We start from the raw sequence: 26,583 nt of genomic DNA on the forward strand, positions 1-26,583 counted from the left end.
GGTAGTGGGGCTAGATGACCTTTAAGGTCCCTGTCAACTCAAACCATTTTGCGATGATCCTATGATGAAATACCACACAGAAGGCTCGAAACATACAGCAGTGGTTTTCACAGAGCATGAACTTAAACGGAGGGGCTACATCGGGCCGTGGGTGTCAGAAGCTTGTAGATTACGCGAGCAACTGGGTTTTTCTTCCACGAATTTGTCTGTCAAGAGCAGGAATGTACTACTTTTAGCTACCGTTGACCGAGCTGCAGACTTCACTTCCTTCCCAAGTGGTTATGAGCTGCAACTGGGAGCAGCAACTGCACAGTGTGGTCCTGGTTCTGACCCAGCACAGCCAACCTGGGGCTCTCGGCGCTTACAGACAAAACATGCTGCCTTACCTGCCATGCTTGCTACCTACCTTTGTTAACTCAAAACTTAAGCCTAAAGGAGGTATAAAATAGATCTCTTAGCCACTGACACACTACGAAAAAGAACCGGAAAACAGGCTAACGTGTCTGTTTTAGTTGGAAAACAAAAAGTTTGTAAATTTGTTTGCCTGACCTTTCCTTAATATGGAAGGGTTAGATGAAAAAATATTTAGTCTGCACGAAACACATCTGCCCTGAGGCATCTTGCACAACCCTTCATTAGATGACCTGACAGTAAGGTAAACAATGAGGTTTGAAACAAATTGCAACAAAGTGAGAGTAATGAGGCTCTGCCCTAAAAATCCTGCGGCCCAGGCAAAGCAAAACCCACAGTTACTCTGCTCAGCCTTCATGCAAGGAAGTGATGCACTCTTTGCTTCTCTAAGAACTACTAAACCCAACACCCACACTGCACATTCTGCTGCCGCCAGAAGCTGCTAGCTCCTGCCAGGTGCTGCCTTTTATAGGAACAAGCACTTGTTACCAAATACAGCCACTGCCAGCTTTTCCATCCCCATTTCACACATCCCGTCCCACTCCATATGGGGTGGGGGAGGACCGTGCCGGACTTCTGATGAGAGCACGACATGTTTTCCCTTCTTAACACTTTGAGATGTGGCTCTGCGTCTCCTTGACAGCGTTATTTTGTGTGTGGAAGCCTCAGACACGTATGGCCATCTGGCAAACTTCTGCATGAATCACGGGGATATTTGTGGCCTTTGGCTTTGCGAACTGCGCTGCGAGTCATCCTAGTCGCTCTGTCAGAGCTGCGGGTGAAACCTTTTTCTCGCACTGAGCAAGTGCCCGCAGGGCCCTGGGCTCAGCCTGCCGGTCTCCAAGCCCCAAATTTCGGCGGGGTGAAGAACCCGAGCGCTCCGCCCTCGCCTCACACACGCGGGGACCTCGACTCGCGCCCGCCCCCTTCCTCCGGGCGCGTCAGCAGGAGGAGGGCTGCACGGCGGCGCGGGGGCTCGCTCCTCCTCCCGCTTCCCCTCGCCGAGCCTTCTCCCCTCCCTCCCGCCCTCAGCCATTTTAGCAGCCGGCCGAGCCGCTCTCCGCTAGCAGCGCGGGGCCGAAGCCGGGTGGGCTGAGCTGAGCTAAGGTGAGCGCACGCGGCTGCGGCGAAGCGTAACGGCCGGCGGGGCCGAGGCCGGGCCGCTCCCTGCCCGCTGCCCCGGGGGGACGAGGTGAGGGGCACAGGGCTGCGCGCTGAGATCTCGGGCTGCGCGGCTGAGCGCGGCGCTGGAGCCCGGGGCGCTGGGGCTCGGGGCTGGCGCTGCCCGCCGCCTCCGCGCCGGGGGTGGGACCGCGGCCCTGGGCGGGGGCGGACGGGTCAGCTGAGGGCAGGCGGGGGTTATGCGGGGTCAGGGCGCGGCGGGAGCTGCGGAGAGAAGCGCGGGGCGCGGGCGGCCCTTCGCGGCGTCGTGTCCCTGTTTTCCCTGCGGGGCTGTCCTGGAAGGGCCGGGGCTGCGGGCCAGCCCGAGGCCGGCGGCGGCGGCGTTATCCTCTCCCTCGCCCCCCCTCGTCGATGCAGAAAAGGGGCCGGCTCAGGATGTGGTCTGATGCTGATGTAGCTCGCGCAGGAGCCCGGGGAAACGTGATTCGTGGCTGCGCACAGCGCGTGTTCTGTTTCATGGCGTGAGAGCATCTGCTGAAGGACAGCAAGAAGGCGGCTGCGGGTTTCTGTTCTCTCAGTGCTCGGGGCTGAGCCTGAAATCCTCCGCGTGCCCCGGGGGTTTGCTCGGTGCCCGTAGCGTGGGGTGCAGAGAAGCTCGGTGTGCGTTAAGAACTGCGTGAAGAACCTGATGGTTGCAAACAGTGATCGCCAGGCTAAAGATATCATCTGTCATAATTTTGATTTCTTTTTTTCTTTTTCCTTTTGGACTGTTATAGCATAAAAATGCAAGTATGGCATGCTTTGTCATTTAATATTAAAGGCACACTTGTGTTTTTAGCCCTGCCAATTCCCAGTGCCGAAATGGGCAAATAAAGCTGCAAGGAGCAGTTAGAAATGTATAGTCTTTATATTTTTGGTTCTGCACTTGAGTTGTTAGGATTTGTCATCTTTTGCTAACTGCAGTAATTACAAGCATGGATTATTTTTTCTTCTAGCATGTGAAAAATCTTAATTTGTAAGCAAGCAGATCCCCAAGCCGCTACTTCCTCACGAACAAAAACCAGCCGTCGTTAACAGAGCTCCCTACTTTCGGGAAAAAAGACTGGCTTTGTTTTGTTTTTTTCTTTCTGATCTTCATCTTTGGGTCTGAAGTTTGCATTTAATACAACGCTACAAAAGCCTTAATTATTCCCACATCAAAGTTATTTTAGTAAAAACACGTTTTTAACATCCTTCTCATTTCTTTGTATTTGACAGTTTCACTTCATCATGGTCTTAAACTACGCCATTATTTAAAACTTAAACGGATGAGACAGGTTTCCTCCCCGCCAGCACAGGGTGAATCCTGTGGCAGGGTTCATGTATGCTGGGCACTGAGGGATTTGCATCGCACGGAAACTTCCCTTACGTTATCAGTAGCAGTGTACACAGCGCGCACTGTGCAAGCAAATGACAGCGCTGCCCATTGTGTGCGATCCAACGCTGACCAGGGCTATCAGTTCTCAGCACAATAAACAACCTGTGCTCCCCCTTTCTAACAAGGAGGTTATGCTTCAGCCCTTCTAGATAGCTCCGGAACTGAGGCCAGTCATTAGATACAAATATATTTCGAGTGATGTCAGGATACGCACCTGGTAAAACAGATGCACCCTGCTGCACTGCTTGAAATGAAACTGATAGCCAGGTAAAATATTTAAACAGTAGTATAGGCCAAATAAACACGCGCAATCTATTGAAGTTAATCATTAATAAAAAGGTAGTTATTGTGACCAAATTGCACTCAGCGTGAACAATAAGTGAGTGCTTGCTGGTAAGAAAAATGTTTTCAATAAGAAATTACTTAAGCTAAAAAGAGTTGGAGTTAATAATTAAGGGAACTACGCAATAAGTGTGTGGTCACTGTGCTTCAGGACATGAATGTTTTCAGGAGAAAGGGAAGTTTTCCTCTCCCTAAATTTACAATTTTCTTCCATCCATTCACGTATTGGGTTGTTACTTGGATGGTACGATGTCCAGAGAACACCCTTTTAAAGGAAGATGCACTACTGAATTTCCCTGTATCTTACAGCAGCTAGGGAATGACTGCTGAAGCTGTCTTTGTTTCAGTCACCTCGCACCTCCTCTCCCTGTAACAGAGCTGCTCTGTCACCTTCCCTTCTGGAAGGCCCCAGGGAAATGGGCAGGTCCTAAGGGGAAATTTAAAAGGGAGCATTTCATAGCATCATTTCAGTTGGAAGAGGCCTCTAAAGGTCATCTGGTCCAACTCCCCTGAACAGGGCCATCTGCGGACATCTCCTTTTTTGGTAGAATGTGCTTTACCACAGACAGGAATTATTAATGCTTTGTTATTGTTTTTCCTTGTTTTTCCATTTGAGGGGGAAAAGGAAGCTAGGGTTGTCCGTAATTCACTGGCAGCAGTAGCTGCATGTTTCCTCAAAATCTTGAACTCTGTAGGCAGGCACATAAAAATGAAAGCTGAGCACAGCACTAATTACTTCTGTGGCCACTTGCTCCCAGGCTAACTTGTGTCACACTGAAACTGACACACTTGAAGTGGTGTGACAGGTTTCTCCCTTCTGCTTCCTCAGTGCCATGTGGTTTCCATGAAGCCTGGGGTGCTGGGGCCCTTTCTCATAGGTTGCTGTCTGTGTTCTGGTGGCTCTCAGACAGTCAGGACGTGCTGGAGCTGCGAGGAGCTTTCACAGGTTTTATGTGAACCCAAACAGAAAGAAACATGCAGAATAAGGCTCGCATTGCAAAGAGGAGGGCTGACTGGTTGCCAGGATTGCTTGGGAGATGTGGTTTCAGTTTTCTTTTTCACAATAGATACTTAATGTGATCTGCACTGACCTGCTCAGCCAAGATCAACAAAACTAATGGACAGAACCTAAATAAGCTACAGCAGATGTCCTTTCCCTTCTTAGAGCTATCAGTTTCTACCTAATACTTCATTGCAATATTGATTGCAAGATATAGCTTTAATCATATGCCAGATGAGCATAACATGATTTACCTGACCACGTGTGTGATGCAGAGGTTAGGAATGGATGGGGGTGGCAATTCCTTGTGCTGCTGTTATTGCCCTAGATAGGAAACCCTCCCACTCTGCTGGCTGCTGTGCTGCTTTGGATGTTCAGTGCCATAGGTCATAGCAGCTCTGGAGCCAAGACTGAAGTTGGTGCTGGCTTGAACCTGAACTTCTGCAAAGGTTAAATTTGGTGAGGAGTGCGTGAGAGAGGCGTGTTGGTACGGTTTGCCAGAGTGTTATTTTACATGGTAAGGTGAGGGATGTTGAGCCATTTTAATGGAAACCAGATTGCACAGGCAATGGAAACAGAGGAGCTGTGTAAGGAAATGTGGTTGTGGGTATGGAGTTAAGGGGGGAAGTGCTTGCACATAGCCAGCATGTTGCCAGAATGCTGATTATTTGATGGATTATTTTTCAAGTTTGTGTTTGTGAGTTGCTTATGATGGGAGCTAGGGTGGAGCTAACGATGCTGTGGCATCACAAAGTTAGCATGTGTTACATTTGCTTTGCTTTTTGGCTGTTAGCACTGTAAGGTGAAGGACATAAGAAACTGTTTCCCTTTTTGCTTCAGATAGGGATGAGGAGTTAGAATTTGTGTTGAAATCAAGAAGTACTTTTCACCTCAGTAAAGTGTTTTGTAAGGAATCCTAGATACTGATGATAGATCTTAGTACAGTTAATATCAAATCATTGGATGTTGTGGAGCTGGGAGATCACTGGGCTTCCAGGGGGATACCTTCATCTCCACGGTGGTGGTACAGCGATCCACCAATGATTTCAGACTTCAGAGTGTCCAAGCCCAATCCCTTTAAATCTGTGTCTCTTGACACTTAAATACCACCACCGGGAGGGGAAACTAGTGAACTACCATGTCTTTCACTACATTGAAACAAGAGTGACTGTCGATTCCCTTCAGGATGTTACTGTTCATTATGTTACTGTTTCCTTGGTTGAGCATCTTTTTCTCAAAGCACGCTTGTAATTTGTCTGTTAGGCAGTAGATTTATATTTCTTATTATAAATTCATTGGCCTGTCAAAACCAGCTGTTCAGTGTTAAAAACCAGAGCACCTGTTGTACTGTGTGCGATGCTCTAACTTGTCTCATGGATTTTGCTCATTGGTTTTGTCTGTGTGTGAGGAAAATGCCCTCATTGCCATTCACTGCTGATCAGGAATGCTTGTAAGCATAGATGAAGTTCAGCAGTTAAAATATTAATGTATATACCAGTGGAAAAAAATATCTAGCCTGTGAAATTAGAAACAAGTCGACATGACAAGGACAAGCTTAAAATAGCACGTTACATTCTGATACTTGTACTCTTCACACCTTTACTAATGAAAGACTTCCAAATTAGTATTGTAATAATTCTGAAGAGATATTCTTTTTTAATGCTGCTTATTATAGGAAATAAGCCAGCAAGTGAATAATACACTTCACAAAAATGCTTGTGTTCAGAAGACTTCTTCAAAATATATTCAGATTTATAATAAATAGCTGCTATTGACATGTTTAGACTACATCATTGTGTTTTGCTTCCAGTAGAAGCATGGACAACACATTAAAAAAATAAGATCCTAGTGTCCAGCTAATGGTTATGTTCTGCAGAATTTCTTTTTAGATACGTACCACAGACGTGATTTATTATCAAAAGATACTTTTTGATACCGTGCAACCCATTTTCAAGTGAAAGCAGTGTTAGTACAGCATACTCTGTCCTTGTTCCACTTAGCCAGGTGCCTTACCTAACAGTTTAACATCCTAAATTTAAGCCACCCTTCTTAATATATGTGACTTTGATTCTAGGAGACACAACAGTAGACTCACATAGCATGAAACAATTTTTTTTTCTCTTTTTAAACCACTGTTCTACACATGATAAGATATAAGACATACTCTGAACTGCGGCTTAACTGAGTGTTATTCTGTGTGTGTAACTATTCAGTTTCAACTGTACTGACTGGAGTTAGATGTCTGGTTTATAAAATTGTTTTTCTGTGCATTTGTTGTGCAACTTTAGAAAAGTAATTTGAGTAGTAGTGGTCTAATGAATAAGATTCCTACCTGCATGTTCTTCCGTGGCAGTCCAGGAGCACACGGCGTGTGAGCGGTGAGGCCACTTAGTGCAGCAGCGCAGTCCTGTGTCTGGGGGCTGTGTCTGCAGTGCTGCCATCTCCATAGAACCTGTGGTACAGAATAAAACTCCATTAGCAGCTGCAATGTAGTTTGTACTTGATAATAACTAGCATTGTAATTATGATAGGCAGTTAACCATTATTCAGTTCTGCTTTTTAAGAAGAATTCAAGACCTTCCAGTCACTTTTGGAAAGCTGGTTGGAAGTTGGTCACCTTACGTAGGTACGCTGGGGAAATGGTTGGGCAGTGAGCAGCATTTCTCCAAGGGAGACTATGAAGTTCTTGAATTCATTCTCAGAAGGCTGCTCAGAAACACTGTCATGTTCATGAGAACAGTTTTTCACCAGTGAAATGCTCCTCGCATCCGATAGCTGAGTTAAGCTGTTAATACCAAACTCAGTGTGTGTGGCAGGGCACACCGTTCCGTGCTGGTTGTACAGGTCTATCTGGAGTAGCTCTAGGCGTATCTCCCTGTTCTTGAGGATCCTAATGGAGAATGAATGGCACGCCAGAATCTGAAACAGGTACTTGAATTCTTAAAACAACAAGATTCTTCAGTATAATAAGATTCTTCTGAACTGCTTCCAGTGCTGGGGATAGATAATCTTAGGCACAGCAGCCTATGTGAAGAGAAGCCAAAGAAGCTACAGATCCTGTTAATCACTCCTTTAATGCTATTTTTCTGATGAGCTAATTATTTACTTTCTTAACAGAAGGAACAGAACATCCAGAGCAGCAAGTGATTTCTCAGTGATATCCCCTGTGGCACTTCTTCACTTGCAGGCTCTTAGCTGGGCTCGGCAGCAGGGCTGTATCCCATTGTACACCTTCTACCCACCTCCTTTGTCAGAAATGGAGAGCAGCACATCAAGTAATTGAATGACTGCCCTGCCTGGTGACTGCCCCTTAAGCCTTCCTAAAGGCTTTGTTTGCACAGGTTCTGCTCATGGAAGTAGAAGAATATTAGCACAGAGAAGATCTGAATAAATTATAAGTATGAAATTAAGTATGTAATTTCACAAAGAGAATTTCTTTGTTCAGTGCTGGTTGTTGTAATAAGCTGCTTTTATTCTATTTCCCAATTCAGTCTCTTGGAAGAGAATGTAGAGAGGAACTGCAGAAAACAAATAAATGGTTTCTGCAGAGCACACGTATGCCCTAGGGCACTTCTTTTGCGGCTGTCAGAAAATCTTTATGTATCGCAGGAAGAGCCGTGCTGGCACCTGTGTTTGGCTTTTTCTAAAAGTCTGCTTGGGCAAGCACATTTTTCTTACCATCATTACACCTCATTAGTACAAATGTTTTTACAGATAGAAACAGAATACTGATATACCCAGTAGCTTTTCCTGTGATTATATTCCAGCTCGTCATTTTCTTGCTACGGAGCCCCAAACCTCCTGGATATAGACAGACTCCTCCTGTGCAGCCTGCTCTGGGGCCCAGAGCGTCCCTGCACTGCACGGGGTCGCGTGCCTGCTCAGACCTGTATCAGGCCACGGCATCAAGTGGGCACGCCTGTTGATTCCTGTCCTAGATGTTTTCTTATATTAGCTACCACTGGAGTATATGACTTATGCTGCTTGGTTCAGCATAATGTGATGAGCTTGAAACTAAAATTAATCTCTTGCTGATCTTTTAAAGGGAAAGATAAAGGTGTGCAATGGTTTTGAAAAGGGAGAAAATATGTTCATTCCACATCCAGCTTACCTGGGTCAATAGCAAGCCTCATATAAGGCAGTATTTGCTAAAATACAAACTTTCCCGAAGTAGAAGATCACTTATTTTTGTGCTTCTGCAGTGATTACTTATCTGGGCACAAGTCTGACTCAATATCCTAAATAGGGTACTATTTTCTGAACAGTGTTATTTGGATTTCTGTATGCTAGGAGCCACCGTACTACTTGAACCAGGAAACATACTAAGAAAGCTGTGCATAGAGCAACACTGGATTGCAAACAAGGAGTGTTCATCTCCAAATGCTCTGTGCTGCCAGCTCTCAGCTCAGGGAAACACAGGGTGCTCACTGTCTGTCAGGGTAGGCTAGAGATCTACTCGAGCAGGTACTACAAAACATGAGGTGTAACCCTGAGCAGTGCTGCAGTTCACAGTTCTATACATCTTCATGGCAGGTGGTTTGTATATCTGAAGGAGGCCTTCCAGATCCAGATGAGCGCTGCCATCAGTGCACTGTTGAGCTGGTAGGGTTACGAGGAGCTGGGGTTGTGATACTTGCTGACAGGAGCGTGCAAGTGTCTTGCTGAAAAAAAAACAGTGAATTTTGATGTAGGTGCTCAGATCTACTGAAACATTTCACGTTGCCCAAGCCATCTGTCAGGTTGTCTCCTCCCCAGCAGTTACATATGCAGTCATTTTTTAAAAAAAGATACTGTTATTTTCAGTTCACCTGAAGTAAGTGGTAAATGACTCACTATATATTCTACTTGCAACAAGTGATTTATCTAGGAAGCTAGAGTTCAGCAGCCTATGGGATGTCACTGCTTCAGGTACGCTAGGTAAGTTGGAAGGGCTGGAAACTGCATATCACTGTGCACTGAATGTTGGTTCATAGCAAAAGCACAAAAACTTATGAATGAGGGCATTCTTTTTGTAGCTTAAATTCTCAACTCAGTAGTCAGCTGCTATTTCTGCACCATACAACCATGTTGGATTAGGAAGACTGCTAACTGCTGACCTTAAACAAATAACAAATTGAGCATATTAAAGTTGTTTTGTGGTATATAAAATTAATCTGTAATCGATTTTAATAAGACATTTCTGTGCTTGCAAATGGTGGTTGGTGGTTTTGTTGCTGTTTTTTTTTGGTGGCTTTTGTATTGGCAGTAGGGAGGAGGGAAATAAGGGTTGCTTTTATAGTAAAGGTTAAAGTAGGTTGGTTATTGCACTACAGCATCTGGTTGCTTTTCTCTAACACAGTACTTCCATGGACACAGTAAGACTACAAGAGCTGCAGCCAGCACTCTGCATCCTGCTGCAAGGGGCAGACAGAGTGGGACTGCAAAAAGTGGGCGAGAGCTGCTTGTTTCAGCAGTAGCTCTGTTTTATGCTTGTTTAACTCGCTTACAAAGCTACAGTGTAAAGGTGCAAGTAATCCTGTGTCATCTGAACTGAACCAAGGTTGCCACTTCCTCCTTTGCACTCACATCTGTCTGACTGCATGAGGAGCTGCTTCAGGTAACTGACCTGACTTTAGAGTTAGACGTTTTAGCCTTGCTGCTAAATGTGCAGCCCGAGGGAACAGTCCCAGTGAGATTACAGTGTATTTGGGTTGAGCTGGCTACCATGAACCCACATGTGAAGACTCCGACAGAGAACCAGCAGTTCATTGCCCTGTTTTCACTTCTCTGTTGGAGTCTCCATTACGCCGAGGTCATATTTTTGTGAATCCAATTATGTAATTTGCCTCAGCCGTGTATATCTCAAAATTGGCTTTATGATATTCAAATACTCTGATCCCTTTTCTGTTCTTAGCATGATGCTGTTTTGCATTCTGCAAACTTATCTACTCAAAGAATCACAATATTACATAGGTCAAGCATAGCTTTACAATATTTTCCGCAGCTTTGAATGTTACAGTAGAAGAGAGCTGAGACAAATCTGCAGCTAGTGGTAATGTCAAATGGCAGCCGAGCGATGCAACAATGTGGGGGGAGTAAAAAGGAAAAAGAAGCAAGAGAGTCTGTCTTGTGGCTCCTGTGGTCTTTTGCACCAGACACAGAAGCAGGAAATGAGGAGAGAGCAGTTTGTCTGTCCCTCGTAGCCCAGTGCTTTGTCATTTGGTACATTACTTTACCTAAAGACAGCTGCATGTACAACTGATTCCTGCTGTGTCCTTACACAGTGTAGTTCCCTACTTGAATGTAGGATAATCTTGTTTTTGTGCTGTTGTTAGCTGGATATGTGTTTACTTTTCATGATGGAAATGGATTCTCTGTTTATTCCATAAGCATGCAAATAGTTTTGCATTTTTATGAGCCATGCATCAAACCTATGATACATATTACTTAAACTATGTTTAAACAACTTGGTCAGAAGCACTTTGGTTATGAAGTGGATGGTGAGGCTAAGGTTGCTGTTTGTAGTAATAGCAGGGTGAGAAAGTGGGAGTTGGAATGGATAGAAAGAGATTATGCCTTAGAACACCACGAAGGGCATCCAGCTTGTATGAGTGCATTACTTGTCATCCTGGGGTTGTCAGTACTCAGTCTGTTTGTGGATTATACATTATCCTTGCTCTTCCAGTTTGTAACAGAGAACTTGTCCAGGCCTCTCAGCATTTCACTGAAGCTTGGTCTTTAGAGCATATTTTTCTTACGAACCTTCAAACACCAGTAATTTATAGTTTCATAAAACTGGGCAGAAAAAAAAGTACCCAACATACTAAATAGCCTGGGAACTTTAGTCTAACATAAATGAAGATTAACATTATGGTACTGGTTTCAATCAAGAGTAAATTTTGAAGCTTTTTGTGAGGCCCAGAGTTTGACAGCGTGCTACACACTTCAGACATCTGAAGGCACTCAGTACATATAACTCAGGTGAAATGTAGCACTTCAGAATGATATCGCAATGAGTTCTTGGTGGCATCCTGTGATGTAAAGAACAAGATCAGTCTGTTCCATGTTTTCAAATAGCAGGTACTATTTTGCAATTGTATAAATGAGAGTGCCAACAAACAGCTGACAAAGCTCGCATTACCAACCCAGAAAAAATCTTGGCTCAAATGTTCTGTTTAGATATGTCTATAGCCTCAGGGATGCCCAGAATTTCCACTGTTTAATACTTTCCTTTTTCAGATTGTCATGAATTTATCTGCCTGCTCACCTAGAAACGTTCAAAGAGCAGTTGCGTTAGAGACTGAGTGGTTTTTTGTGCCAGTGAGCAGACTGATGGTAACAGGGGAATGGGTGCTTAAATAACCCAAATCCTGAAACAGTGAACTTTGTCCAAGTGCGGATAGAGCAGAGACTCTACTTGTGATGGAAAAATTTCTCACGGTTAGCTTTTTGACTATCACTGCACTTGTTAGCAAATAAAATTCTGTTTTTGTAGCTAACCATCAATGGCTCTTGTGATACACAGTGTCATATTAAGGATTTTTCTGTCCCTTTTTCAGAGCAAAAACATCCCTAAAAATAAGCTGAAAGAACTGTCAGCAGAGTCAGTTTCCTCCCCTTGCTTCTTTCAAAAATTAAGCCTAAGGCTGTATTACTGTCCCTTTAGTTTAGGGCTGTACAAATAGTTTCTTACTTTTACAAGCACAGGAATACTGTGCTTGTGCAGAACATTACAACATGCTTGCTCCCAATGCTCTTAACGTTCAGTGACTCTCAGACCATTTTCTTCTGAAGCTTAACTAGTTGCACAATGAGAATAAAATGCAGAATAGAGATGGCTTATGCTTGAAACCTCAGGGGCTTCCATCTCAAGCGGCCATGGGTGGGAACACTTTTCTTAAATGTGTTTTTAAGTGCACTCCCAGTCATCTGTGTATCAGAACATCTGCACGGAGAGTGTTTCTTGAAATTGCAAATAAAATACAGCCTGATTTCCTGAAGTAATACAAAATTAAATGTAGAACCTCTGTCTTAAATTGCACCACAGTTGCTGTTGGTGAGACATTCAAAAAGAAGAATATAATCTGTCAGGGTAGCTACAGTAAAAAGGAGAAGCTGTTGTAGTGCGTTGCTGTGTATGGGTTTCAGTGGAGTGCGGGAGGTTAACTTCACTGGAATCCTTCACGAGAGCATTAAAGGTGGGATTGTCATCTGTCCTTACGCTGCAGGTTTGGCTGCCAAACTGGGCTTGAGTTCATGCACTTTGGTATTTTAATGTCTGAGTTGCTCCATTCACAAAAAGGTTATTATAGAGCAGTGCTGCTCCGTTTCAGGAAATGTATAAATGTAGGAAGTAGCTGTCGACAACCGGCTTGCCTCTGTTCACATTACTAAGCTTTTGTCAAATCAATGTATCAGCTGAATCCTATTTAAAAAAAAAAAAAGATTCAATACTCGCTTTCTCCTAACGTCTGTTCTTACATAGTAATAGATTCGTACTCCTACTGTATTTTGCATTGGTGAATACTGCTTTACTTGGTGTATTTCTAATGCATCGTCACAAGGAGCACATGCAGTTTCTTTCAGGTTGTGCTGCACAGGTGTTTGCTAACATACCAAACATGGGGCCAGGAAACAAGCGTTAATATTTAATCACTGTAGCAATAGCAATGGCAATAATGATTCTTCTGTCAGAAGCAAAATAGTAGTTAGAAAAAAAAGTAGTTAGAACGTACAAATGTAACTTGTGTTTCTGCAGTAACGCCCCACCACATGTGCATTACTATTACAGAAAAAAGAGTGACACATCTGACTTTGAAGACTTTAAAACGCCATATATTACTTGTAACGGGTGCTGAAAATACAGGTACAACTGAGTTCTTAACTTTTCCTTATTTAAAAAAATGGTTTTGAGTGGATTCTCACTTTGTTAAGAGTGTGCCAACTGGGAGACAAAAGCAAAATCAGACCGGCCCTTCGCTGCTTGAGTGAGGGGAGCTGGCGGCTTAGTTCAAGAAGCTGCCTGAAGGAAGTCACTTGTAGGAGTGTGGCTGGTCCCTTTTGATGCCAAGTAAAACAGCTTGACTTAGCAGCGTGCCAGTTTTCTGATGCCCATATTCCATACAAAAGAAACAGTGGGAATGTCGTCAAGTGCAGCGTGGAGTTTCACTTGTGCTTTTGCTTTGTTTTACTTCTCCCTTTTCCAGCCCAAGTGTCTTTCTTTGGCCTGCAGTCAGCATCTTCAATCACATTTTCACTTAGAACCACCCTTAAACGTGGGAGTTCTAAACAAACGCTGATTATAAAAATTAGAATTAAATGTTTCCTTATAGTTCTGTATTTTACGCAACTGCACAAACAGCCCGTGATGCAGACCTATATAGAATAGTATGGATGTTCAGTATTCTTTTTGTACCTGCTTCAGCACTAATGCTGGGCAATACAACAAAGCTGAAGAGGGCAGTTGATCTCCTAAAAAAAGAGAATGTTTTCCAAAAGTGTGACTTGCCTGTACTCAAAGGAGCCATGACTTTCATTTTGGTGAAGCAAGTGATAAACTTTTTTTTTTTTGTAATTTATAAAACTGGTTTTAATAAAAAATATTAGATTATTTGAGTTGGGTTATAGAATTTCTCAAGGGCAGCGTTTGTGTTTTTGCAAAGCAATTTACTGCTGGGAAAGAAGCGGTAAAAAACAAAAGATAACTTAAACCACACTAGTTGGGTCATTGGAGCCACGTAAGTCACAGGCTTTCCATTGCAAAATGGTGGTGTAGCAAAGAACAGACTCGGAACGGGCCGCTCTGTGCATTCTCGTTACATCATGCAGGAAGGAGGTTATCAATTTCTAATCAACTGTTTATATAGCTTTTGGAGAACTCCCATTGCCACACATCCTCTGAAATTTGTCCTTGGTCATACCGCTTGCCTCCCTGTGTGCTTGTTTTTACAAGTGGGTGAAACACTACCGCTGCATAGCTCTGCTGCTGAAACACAGGAGTACGAGTTGCATTTGCCATCATGCCCCATGAGTTTGGAGTGTACCTTGGGATGTTTAAATCAGGCTGAAATGCTTCTTTAGGAGTACAGAGCGTGTGCTTTCATTTTCATTTTTGATTTTTGTGCCCTTTAGACAGAGTATATTTTGTAGGTGTTGGAGGAGTTTTGAGGTAATATCAGTATTTTTCAGTTGCGTGTTTACTGTTTTCCATCCTCTTCTGAAATACCAACTGTTTGAACCAGCAAGCTGCACCACATTCACTTCCTTTAGCAAGAATACCAGTGAAACAAAAGGTTTCCTTCCATTCCTTTACCACAAAAAAAATTGCTTTAACTTCAGTTAAATTGAGTGCTGGCATATACAATACTATAGTATATAAAATGGACGTACTCAAAACCTCATACGCTGGAGGGCTGTGATCAGATTGCAGCATGACCAGTACAAGCTGAGTGCAGGAGTGTAAGGGAGGAAGCGCTGGAGTGAATGAGCCTAAGGTATTTACAGTGCAGGTTCTGGGTAGAATTTAATGAGGCAGAAGGAACAGAGGTGGGCCTAGAGGAAATACTTTCCCAGTTCAGTGTGTTCTCAGTTGTGAAATCATGTCTCAGCCTTTTATGTTTTCTGCCTTTGGGGCACACAAACAGGTCTTATCTTTTCATTAAATATTTGCTTGCCATCCTGTAAAGATTAGGAGAGACGATTTCACACTGGACTGTTAGATATTTAGGAAATACAGGGTAAGGTCAGCTGTAATGGTCTGGCTTCCATTACAGTGATGCTGGAAGTTCTGCCAATAGATGTCTGACAATTGGCACTTACAAATTGATTTTAATTTTTTTGATGGATGTTAAGTGTATACATGTTTTGAGGCACTAAAACAATAATGATTTTTTTCTTGAAACTAAAAATAAATGTGATCTTTGCTTAGTTACTAAGTAAATCATTGCATTCACTACTTGTTTCTTCTCCCAAGCAGCAGTAAGAGAAGCAAAACTTCATAACAGTACATGTGTTTTTGCTATTTCAAATATGTATGTCGATCTGAATGTAGTACCTCCTATTTATTTCCATGGAAACTACAACAGATACAAACAGCACAAAAACACCATTTGATAGAACAAATTCTCAGCTACAAAACAGTATTTTCCAACATAGTCACCACCATTAGCTACGCACCTTTGCCAGCAAGAAACAAACACCTGCATGCCATGCTCATCAAAATCTGCACCAGTGCAGGTGCCACACTGTCACCGTGCTAAAACGCACTGCCCACCCCTCACTGTGCTCACTCCCACGGCTTGGTCTCCAGAAACATTCAGCAAGCATCAATGAATGGCAGTGGGTGCCATTTTTTTTCCACATAGAGGAATTCAATCCCACCCCTTTGCTTCATCCGCACTTCCCTGTCAGACGCCATGCTGTCAGACTGCCCCTCTGCTGCCATCTGTCACACAGCAACAACATGTAACAGGATAATGGTGGGAAGGTTCAGCCTCTGCTGCTGTACCACCAACACCTGCCTCTAACGTTGTGGGCCAATGTCATAAAACAGGAGGCATTAGTTTTGGAGCAGCGCTTTTGGAATGTATATATTTAAACAGGGACTCCAAACTGGTGTCAGGATCTGCTCTGTCTGACTTCCCCCTCTCCCTGGTTGTTGGGATGTAGGCACTTGTATTGGCACTGTACAAAGTAAGAGCTCTTGAAAACTTGCAGACTTGGAGCTGCAGTTGCATTTATGGAGCAGAGAAGTACGTCAGCCACCTGCTGGCATTGCTCTGGAGTCTTTCACTGCCCCTTGACGTACAAAATTGTGTAAGAGGAAAATATGTAGAAATGTGCCTGTGAGAAAGGAACAAAAATTGGACCTTGTGTACTTTTTTCTACCATGAATAACTTTCAGTAATATTGGCAGAGTTTGCTTTTATAAAGAAGAAAAACAACACCGATATGATGTAAACACTGAATCATTTCCCTTCATTTTTCTTCCTTCAACCCTTCTAACTCCAAAAGAGCTGTAATTAGTCCAAAGATTCTTCTGACTCTTACAAGGAAATATTCTGTCCTCCCTGTGTGTGACATGGGTAGGTATGGAAAATGAAAACCTGTAGTGAGCTGGGTGGTATGCTCTGCTTGTTTGCTGTGTTCAGCTTGCTGCTCTTGGCAGTGCCGTATTTCTCAGGCTTTCTGTAGTTTCTTTTTTGTATAGGCTCTGAGTTCCAGCACTGGAATGAAGACTGCAGGATATTGATTAAATTCCCTTCCAAAAATGAGCCGTAATTAATAACTCATGTATTTCTTCAGGTCTGTTTGGTTGGTTGGGGTTTTTTTTTTTCAGTGTGTGGAACTGCCTTTCCTCTTGTAAATTATGAATGCTCACTGTGCTTTCCAGAGTGCTTACATCTGCCTGAATGCTAGAGACATTCCAGCTGCAGTTGTTATTTATTCAGAATGGATTGTTTTTGAAGATTTTGGTACACCTTGAAAGGAGTCAGCCTTAAATGAGTATGCTAAAGCCAGAATCGTGTCTGCATTTGAAGTGGAGCTCAGTCATAGGAAAACTGGGATTTCCTCTGATGTTTTTAAACTAAACAACTTCTTACGTTGCAGATCGCAGCTCTGTGTGGGTTTGGTTGTAAACTAGAATCTGCCCTTTTCCTGTCAGCATTCTTATTAGAACACTTTCCTAACTTAGTGAAAAAACATTTAAGAAGTTACAGTGAATGTTCTACGTGGATTGGTAGAAGTATGTTTTCTTCTCATGATGATATTATTTGGTAAATTGGATCCTTCTCAAGCTCTTTAACATGAGAGGGAGAACAAGAAATGCTGTTATGCATATGTTTTCAATATTAAGGCTTTACGGTGTTTGGGGTTTGGCTAATTAAAGCTTTTCCTAGTGAAGGCAATAATTTGCTGCCTTATTAGAATTAATCTGCGTAGGATAAAGTTTCTAACCACAGGTACTTTAGGTTTTGAGTTGCACTCAGAAGTGCTAGTTGTAGGTGCACCTGCTGGATAACCTGATTCTGTGCTGTTCATATATCTAGATGTAGAAGATAAAGGCATTTCCCTCCAAGGGCATAAACTTCTCCCTGTTTCTCCTCCTTTTTGTCCTTACTTTGTCTCATAGTCTCTTGTGACTTTTTATTTTCTATTTTTTTGTATATATTAGAAAAAAATAGTTGCTACTTGTTCCTTTTATTTTCAGCTAAATTCATGAAAAAATATGAAAGGAAGAGCATCCCATGTGTTTGGGAACCTGTCCTCCAATTTCAAACCTTGCTCCACGGCCCTGGCCGCAGGATGAGAATAAAGGGTTGCACATTGCCTGTCTGCAGCGTTTAACTGAGAATATCAAATGACAGCTAACGAGCATCTCTTTGGTCCTGCACAAAACACAGCACTGGTGCTTGTATGAGCATTCACTCAGCTACTTCTCTGTAGCAAACCTGAACTTCCCAAGTCTGTAAGCACTCAGCGTGTGCTAACAGCAAGGAGAATGTGACCTCATGGGTGAGCGTGCTGAAACGTACGCTGTAACATAACATTGCAAATGTTACATGAACCCTAGTTTCCAGAGATACCATCTCAAATTTGACAAAAGAAACTTACTCACTTGAGGAAAATCCTTTGGAAAGGCTGAAAACACGGCTATGCAGGAGAGAAACTGTGCCTGCTTTGGATTTGGTTTGTTTTCTTAGACTTTTAGTCATGCCTGACGCACGCTTACTGTTATTGCTTGGAATGTGATTTCCTACATCAAGATCTGGAAGTTCTGCTGTTTCCAAAGTAGATAGATAAGCTTCCAAACATTCTAGTTATATTGCACAATTAAGTGGAATAATAAATTTTGAAAGTCAGTATAAAATATTACATATTCTAAATATTCTAGTATTCTACACTAGCTTTGCTTTGCTTTGAACATGCACTACACTTTCTTCTCTTTGTCAGCAAAGCTCACTGAGCAGGTAGCTGTCAGGCTTTGGTGGCAGTTGGCATTTGGCATGCCTTGTGGGTGCCCGTGGCTGTGCGCTGGTACGGATGTTACATCCCTCATCCTCCCTTTCTCTCAAAGACTAATTAAACTTTAAGGAAGACATTGAAGGCCTACGGTGTACTTTGAATGACTTTGTTTGGCTTCTAAGCAAATGGGATTGGTATCTGGCTACTTTTTAAATTTCAGTGTGTCGTTCTGTTATGAACTGTATTTAAAATATGATAAATATTTACTGGGCTTGAGTATAGGATGGTCTCAGTTCATGCACTGTTATTCTTCAGGAGCATTAGGGAAGAGATTCTAAAACCCGCAGTGGAAAGAAGGCTTTCCTCACAACATTCTCGCTGCAGGGCAAAAAAAACCCGCCCTAAAATATAATTCCTTTTTATTTTCTGTTTGAATATAGATCTAATTGACATCGAATAAAACTTGGCCGTCGCTGTCAGATACCTCGTAAGTATACGAATGTGCTTATAGATATATATGCATGTGTGTGCATGTGTCTTTTTATGGGAATATGCTCAAAGGGAAAAGTAACATTTTTCTTCTCTGGACTTAGCAAGTTTTTCCATCCGATTGCTGTTAAGAATTCCAACCGATTTATGTCAAAATAGAGGCATTTTAAATGACTGTAACGAGGACAGAGTAGCTAAGTTCTCAGTTTATAAACACTTCTAAAAGTATTTCAAACTAGTCTGAAATTTCAAGATGAAAGTAACGCAACCTTTAATTTTTGCTTATATGACCTTTACCGTAACTGCCTGCAAGCATACAAAGTGTGTTTGTACATGCAATTAATTCAGATGTTAAGAGTGATTTCACAGGGAATCATTCTTAGGACACAACCTTCTTTCCCATTAAGAAGCTTTAGTCATTATTTCATTATTTCAGGCAGATGTTCTGATGAGGTTTCTGTGTTAGTCTTAGCAGTATGGCTGGCCTTTGTTTTAAGTACAAGCTCAACTGCATCTTTTGGAGCACTGAATTAACTGGGATGAGAACATCCAACAAGATTTGTGATACAAACCACTGACCTTCATTTTAGAGAACTGGTGCTTGCAGGGGAAGTGGAGTGATCTCTCTTCTTCTGAGGTTTGGCTGTTTGCTGAGCAATTGATGATGAAGTTAATTAAGCAGAACAAGCACATAAGCTTTGAAAAGAATGTAGAATTTCCTTTTAAAAAACGGTTCTTTCTGAACAAGTCTGAGCTTAGTTCAGTACATGACACATTGAGTAGTCATTTTAGACCACAGGTTTAATTAAAAATGTAACAACATGGTGATCATGTTATTTTGAGTATGCGAAGATCTCTCAATCTTACATTACATATTGTTGATATTGGCTACAGCACAACTGCAGACGTTGGGAGTCTTATTAAAAACCAGCAGCCTATTAATAGATCTCTGTTGTGCAGTCAGTAGCAGCTGTCTTGTTTAACCTGAAACGTTAATTGTAGTCTCCCTCACCTGAGGTGGCAAACATGTTAATAACGATACGCTTTGGGGTGTGCCTACATTCTTTTAATGCTTGATGGATCCCTGAAAATTGCCCTATTCCTATGTATTTTGTTTATCAGATCTTGTCCATGAAAGACTGAGCTTTGCTATAAGCTAGTCAGCATTGATCCCTTACATGTCTGAGGTACTGTGTTTTTGTCAGTGCAGCTTTGCCTTTCATTTTTCCTGTTCTGTGTGCTATTGGTGCTGTGTTTGCATGCCGTGTTGGCATGCTGTCCAGGTGAAGATACGCACCTGTGTCATTTGTGTGCCAGTACAGACCAGTTACAGACAAGTGGGGCAGCCACCACTGCGGTTTGTGAGGTGGTTTTGTTCTTCTCCCACTCTGGTCTTTATTCAGGCCCAGTTCTCCTTAATGAAGAAGGGTTTCTGATACAATCTTGCTAAATTGTGCTTCATTTTAAATTGGATTCCATTTTCCATACTGGAGTTCTGAAATGCATATATTGAAATAGGGTGTGATTTGGGTTTTTTTTTTTTTTTTTGAAGGGTGGTTAAATCAGTGCAATCTCTTTTCAGAAGTCTGACACTCATAGTCAAAAATTAATTGATCAAAAATACAGATGTTGGTGTGAAGTTAATAAAGCGATGTTGGGATATTGTATAGTTCTTAGATTACAACATGAAGGTTTTTGAGGACTCTGTATCAAAATACGTTTTAATCTGAGTATAAGCTGATATGACATTCTGAAAGGCAGTAAAGACACCTACTCTACCTTTTAATTGCATTACAAATATTTAGGGGGAAAACAGCTTGCCCTTTCCCATCGTTACACAACTGTAGCATTACACAAGCAGTTCAAACACAATGTTAAGATTTAAGAGGACAGACTTCATATCTACAACCCTGAACAATTCCAACAGAGATGGGGGGGGGAAGTCTTTGAAAAATAAATATTTGTGGATGGAACAAACAAGTATGGAAGAGTAGGGTGACTCTTTAATCTTCAGAGCAGATGCACTGATACATCATGCAACCACATGTATCAGTTAATTCAGTCTCCTTGGTCTCGATGCACTTGAGGTGAAATCTTAAAGGGCTAGAACTAATGGACTGACTGTGATACTAATTTAATTCTCTTTTTTTTTTTCCTGCTCTCTGCTTGGCTCTGGTCTTCACCCACAGGTGTCCACTGCTGGCTCTCAAAGGTTACTAAAATTGTAGCAGCTGCCTTGAAACCGGGCTACCTAAGCTTCACTTACTGTTGCTTCTCCCTACACCGTACTGCACTGCTGCTTTTGCTCTTTCCTGCTCAGAACACACTAAGAGATTTTCTTTTTCAAATACCCACAATGAAACTTAGGCTAGAAGTATGTGCCGTTCTTTTGCTGCCTGTGTACTTGTTAATATCTGTATACAGTATGCTTGTATTTATTCCGTGGTATTTTCTTACCAACGCTAAGAAGAAAAAGGCTATGGCAAAGCGTTTAAAAGCTAAGCCCATCTCGGACAAACCTGGAAGCCCCTACCGTTCTGTCACTCACCTTGACTCACTAGCAAACATAAACATTCCTGGAGCAGACACATTGGACAAACTGTTTGACCACGCTTTAGCAAAGTTTGGGAAGAAGGACTGTCTTGGGACCAGAGAAATACTGAGCGAAGAAAATGAAATGCAACCAAATGGAAAAGTTTTCAAAAAGGTACAGCTTACCATTTAGTACTTAACTCTGATTTGGTTTTGAGCTGTTCTGTGTTTTGCCTCAACAGCAGAGGCCTCATGAGAGGTCTTCCTTAATCTTTTTTTGATTTGAAATGTGCACTTTATGGTAGTTAAAGAGTAACACGCTAGAGGACACGCTCATTATTTTGCTACAAGAAAAATGGAAGCGCTTGTTGTGTGGTGCACGGACTCACAAAAGCAGGGTAGAGCTGTACCTTGTTCTTGTCATCACAAGTGTGTTTTTTCTGTTGTTGCCCCCTCCTCCAGTTAATCTTAGGAACCTACAGATGGCTGTCCTATGAAGAAGTAAATCAGAAAGTGAATCGCTTGGGGAGTGGGCTGATAGCCCTGGGACTCACCCCAAAGAGCACTGTTGTAATATTCTGCGAGACCCGAGCAGAATGGATGATCGCAGCCCTGGCCTGCTTCAAGTACAACTTTCCTCGTGAGTGCTGAACTTGGGTACTTCGAATATGTTTTAGAAGTGTTTTGCAGTACTGCTTTGGCTGTTAAGAATGCTGAATGTGCCAGTCCTGACACTGATGGTATATGATGTATATGCTCTTCTTTTTTATTTTATTTAAGCAGTCAAAATATTTAATCTGACTTGTTACATGCAGCCTTCTCAGTGAAGTAGGGAAGGTTACTACAGAGTCATGGAACATTTCTTTTTTTTATCCTTTCTACATGATCACTACTTCACAGGAATATTAAATTTCTTTAACAGTCTTTGGAGGTTCAAATTTGAGGTACCAGTATGATAACTAAAGGATTTTCCTCAATAGAAAAGGTGCACTCCTCAGTGCCCGTGAGGCACTCAGTAGCATTACTGTCACCAGTCAGGGTTAAAAAATAATCTCGCACCAAAAAACCAGTCTGATTTCTTATTCTGATCTCTGCCCTGCCCCCATCGGTAATTTCATGGGAACAAGAAAGCAGCTGGCACAGAGGCTGGAAGCTGGCACTCAGCTGGAAGTGCACAGCAGCAGTGGTGGCTGTGCTGAGCGTCAGCTGTTCTGCAGCGTGCTGGTTGCAGAGCACTCAGAGGAAGAACACTTTCTCAGTGTGTTTTTTGTTGAGTTTTCCTGAATCTTTTTGTTTTGAGGATTTCTGTTCTTCCATATAACAGAATGAGTCCTCCTCGTTCCAGAGATCTCTTGTAGAATACAATTCTGATGTGGGAAGATTAAAAGCTGCTTTGTTTCCTAATTTAAAAAATCTCCATTGAGCTCATTCCCCCCACAATGCATTGCAGTGAGCTAAAGCAAGAGCTTCTGCGTTTGTTGTTGCCTTAACTTCTGTGCTCATTCTCTCTCTTTGACATAACAGTTGTTACCTTGTATGCTACACTGGGTGAAGAGGCAGTAACCTATGGTCTCAATGAATGTGGAGCATCGTATCTGATCACCAGTGTAGAACTTCTTGAGAGCAAACTTAAGGTAACTTGGCCCCAGCTTTACCTGCTTCCAAGCAACCCTGCAGTAATTTTACAGTGCAGTCATTGCTAACAATTTTCTTTCTGTTCTGTAGGCTACATTGCCTCAGATCTCCTGTCTTAAACATATAATTTATGTGGACAATAAGACTATCAATAAATCTGAATACCCTGAAAATGTTGAGATTCATAGTATGCAGACAGTGGAAGAGCTGGGAGCCAAACCAGAAAACGGTAAGAGAATCGCTTCAGAGAACTGATCAAGCAGTGTGAAATCAGACCTGGTAAAGAGGTTGAGTAGCAGAAAAAGCAAACGTGCCCAGTCTCAGACGGAAGGGAAGTGGCAGATTGCCAGTTCATCCTCTGCCCCTTTAAATAAATGGATAATTTGTTATATCCCTATTTACTGTCCTCTACCTTTGTTCACGTTTCAGGTATTTCAGGATAAAACTTAAAATTAAGTTTCTAAAATACAACCAGAATAAGACTCTGCCTTTATTTTGTAAAGTGAAGTAGAATCTGTTGCAGTGTTCCGTTTTCTGCTCCTCTTACCTTTTATTCACCTTATTTTCACTATTTTTCCTAAGAGGAGAAAAGCACTTGAGGGTTTCTTTGCTTGTTAGCTTGGAAACATCTTTTTTGCTGAGCTGAAATGGATGGAAATGGAAATGATGGAAACATCTTTTTTGCTTTTGCTGAGAGTGGAAAGCATCTTGGACAACCAGAATAACCATTACATAACCTCGCGCCACTAGGCAGCCCGGAGCGACTGTAACATCTTCAAGGAAGGAGAAAATCCAACCTTGATCATCCCTTTTCCTTACCTTAGTGGTCTGCGCTTAGCCAGAATGTAGGTAAGAATTAATGCAATTTTTCTCTTGCATTTTGTAGCAAGCATTCAGCCAAGCAGACCTGTTCCCACAGACCTGGCTCTAGTAATGTACACCAGCGGCTCTACTGGGAGACCTAAAGGAGTGATGATGCAGCATAAGAACCTGATAGCTGGAATGACAGGACAGTGCGAGAGAATACCTGGGCTGGGGTAAGAAACACTTTGTTGCCAAGTGTTGGAGAGGTAAAACAGAACCTCTAAAAGCGTGTAAGCTTATGGAAAACCTGTTGCTGGCACCAGCTATTAGCAAGCTCCTTGATTTTATCATGAGCCAGCTAATTTTTCATTTATATGAAATACACGTGTTTGTGATCTCACTCTCTTCTTTGCAAAGTATGCTCTTCTAGATCTTGTCCCACATGCTTTTTCTGCTCTACGTTGTTGGTTTTTTTTTCCCCCTCACTTTTATCTAGAGGTCTGGGATGGATTTTGCACTCTTCTACATATTAGAAAACATCATCAGATGAAGAAATTACTCATCTAGTCGAATTTTTTGCTAGATGTTTTCAGTCAGCTAGAATCACTAAAGGGAATATATCAGAGCCTACTACTTCCATCCATCTAGAGAGACTCCTGCTGGATGGATAATACATGTACTGCTGAATCTGCTCCAGAATACTGCACTGAAATGAGCAGAGAAATAATGAATTGTTTTGACGATCGTTTAGCCATCTGCAAACTCCCTCGCTAGTATTTTGAGAAAATGTTTTGTGAATGTGGATGTGTCTTTGTCGCTGCATTCACAAATGCAGCTAAAGTAACCTACAATAAACCCTTTGTATGGTAGGATATAAAAGCCATTCTGACCTGATGTTGGAAGCTTCTGTAAAGTAACAGCTCTAAGTTTATTCTTGAGAAAGCTCTGCATTTCCTGAAAGAAGCCTCTGTTACCTCAGTGATCAGCTCTCCACTAATCTATTTTAGAAGGAGATGCTATGACGACTTAAGGATTTTAATCGTGCTGGTAATAATTTAAAAATAGTGATTTCACCCTTAATTTGGCACCTGGGATGAAATCTCCCATAAGAAGAAACCTGCAAGTGAGCACTAAGGAAATTTTGAGCTACCTAGAAAACAAGGCAAGTCCCATAATTCATACTGATTTCAGTGAGGTAAGATTTTACCAATTCAGTTTATCAACTGATTTATAATCACACCCTTCTTGCATGCAGAAGAAAAAGCCTTTGTGACCTGAGTCTCTCAGAAACACAGCTAAACACACCACGGAGAAGGTGAAGCAGTATTTCAGTCCACATGTGCATCATCGCTCATTAGATAATCTTTCCTTTACTAGGCCCAAGGATACTTACATTGGTTATTTGCCCCTGGCCCATGTATTGGAACTGACAGCAGAAATTTCTTGCATCACTTACGGCTGCAGGATTGGATATTCCTCTCCACTTACACTGTCAGATCAGGTGAGGGGCGGGGGGAAAGCAAAAGCAAATTTAAGCTTTCACAGTCTAAGTTCTTGATTAGCTATTCTCGTCCTTTAAAGAAGTGCTGATGTATGTGGTACACTTAAGAAGTAATATTTTTTTCAGAAAATGATGCAAATAAACATTCCTGGTGGAGCTACAGCAGCAGGTCATACTATATGAAATTTTATTTAAGCTTTTGCTTTTATGATACTTAGGAAATCTAAAAGAAAACCTAATAAATGTGCATCGTGTTATCCTAGGGAAAATCAGCATATGAACAGCTATTAAAACACCAACTGAACACAGGACTCCTTACAGTGATTTTAAGTTCTTAGTCTCGGTTTGAGTTCTTTATTCCATTACTGCAGCTCTTCTGTTTAGCTTTTTGCATTATTCCATTTAATAATGAAGATAAATAAGAGTAAATTAAGCTAGAAAAGAATGCTTCTGTACATTTTGCTGGTATAGAGATGGCATCAGATTTTAAAACAACCAAACAAAAATAAAAAACAACCCACCACCAACAAAAAAACTGGGCCACAAAACACTGCAGGAGGAACACAGAGGGAGTGCAAGTACAAGAGGGAGAAAACAAAAAGTTACACAAGGTGGACTTGCTTTACCTAGCTGGGCTTGGAAAACATCTGATATTTTGGTTGAAATTGTTGTTAATCACTACATTTTCCAATCACAGTGGAAAAAAAAAAAGTATTTTAAGCAGGAAGTGTTATTTGGAGGGACAGGGGAAAATTATGTTAGCATATCCCCTCTTCTTTTCTGAAGAGCTGCTTGGTTTTCATCTTCATAAACTATCATTTTTTTTCTGTGTTACAGTCAAGTAAGATTAAGAAGGGAAGCAAAGGAGACTGCACTGTACTTAAGCCTACATTGATGGCAGCTGTGCCCGTAAGTATGCACATATTTGAAGCTAAAACGGTGCTTTCTAACTTGTTCATGCTGGCATGTCTATTTAAGGACTTTTTTTTGGTATAAGAAACTGCCACTAATAGGCAAGAAAGCAGAATATAGAAATTCCAGTTGTCATTGCTTCAGTTGGAGAACTGATGCTGCAAATGAGCACAAGAATATCCCTGTGCTAAAGCCAAGACCCTTTTGGATCCAAAACTGTCAATGTTTTTTAGTAGTTACAGGTGATGTTTTACTGGGCTTCTGGTGCGACAGTAGGCTACAGAAAGTCTTTGACATTCACAGTCTGAAAGTTCTTTTCGCTTACGGAGAGAGCAGGGTGGATTCATCCAACACTGATGCTTTAAACATATCAGTATTTGGCTGAGTTACAGAACTTAGCAAGAGAAGCAGCACTGTTACAGCTGTTGGGGTGCTTGCTTTTAGCTGCTTGTCTCCAAGGTAACACCTGACAAA

The 26,583-nt window shown here is 42.0% G+C and overlaps 1 protein-coding gene across 6 annotated transcripts in view; it reads left to right on the forward strand.

Annotated features, from left to right (window-relative positions):
• ACSL4 (acyl-CoA synthetase long-chain family member 4) overlaps positions 1,374–26,583 on the forward strand; it is a 33,733-nt gene continuing 8,523 nt past the window's right edge. The window contains exons 1-9 of one of the 6 annotated variants that reach the window (XM_021405739.1): positions 1,374–1,518; positions 18,677–18,723; positions 20,915–21,432; positions 21,720–21,897; positions 22,782–22,891; positions 22,983–23,121; positions 23,779–23,929; positions 25,074–25,197; positions 26,035–26,106. In XM_021405739.1, coding sequence (XP_021261414.1) covers positions 21,082–21,432; positions 21,720–21,897; positions 22,782–22,891; positions 22,983–23,121; positions 23,779–23,929; positions 25,074–25,197; positions 26,035–26,106 — 1,125 coding nt within the window. In that variant the 5' untranslated portion in view covers positions 1,374–1,518; positions 18,677–18,723; positions 20,915–21,081. The other 5 variants (XM_021405741.1, XM_021405742.1, XM_021405743.1 and 2 more) reach the window with 5 other exon arrangements.

Source organism: Numida meleagris, chromosome 8 (assembly GCF_002078875.1).
Source record: "Numida meleagris isolate 19003 breed g44 Domestic line chromosome 8, NumMel1.0, whole genome shotgun sequence".
In the NCBI taxonomy this organism is placed as follows: Eukaryota; Metazoa; Chordata; class Aves; order Galliformes; family Numididae; genus Numida; species Numida meleagris.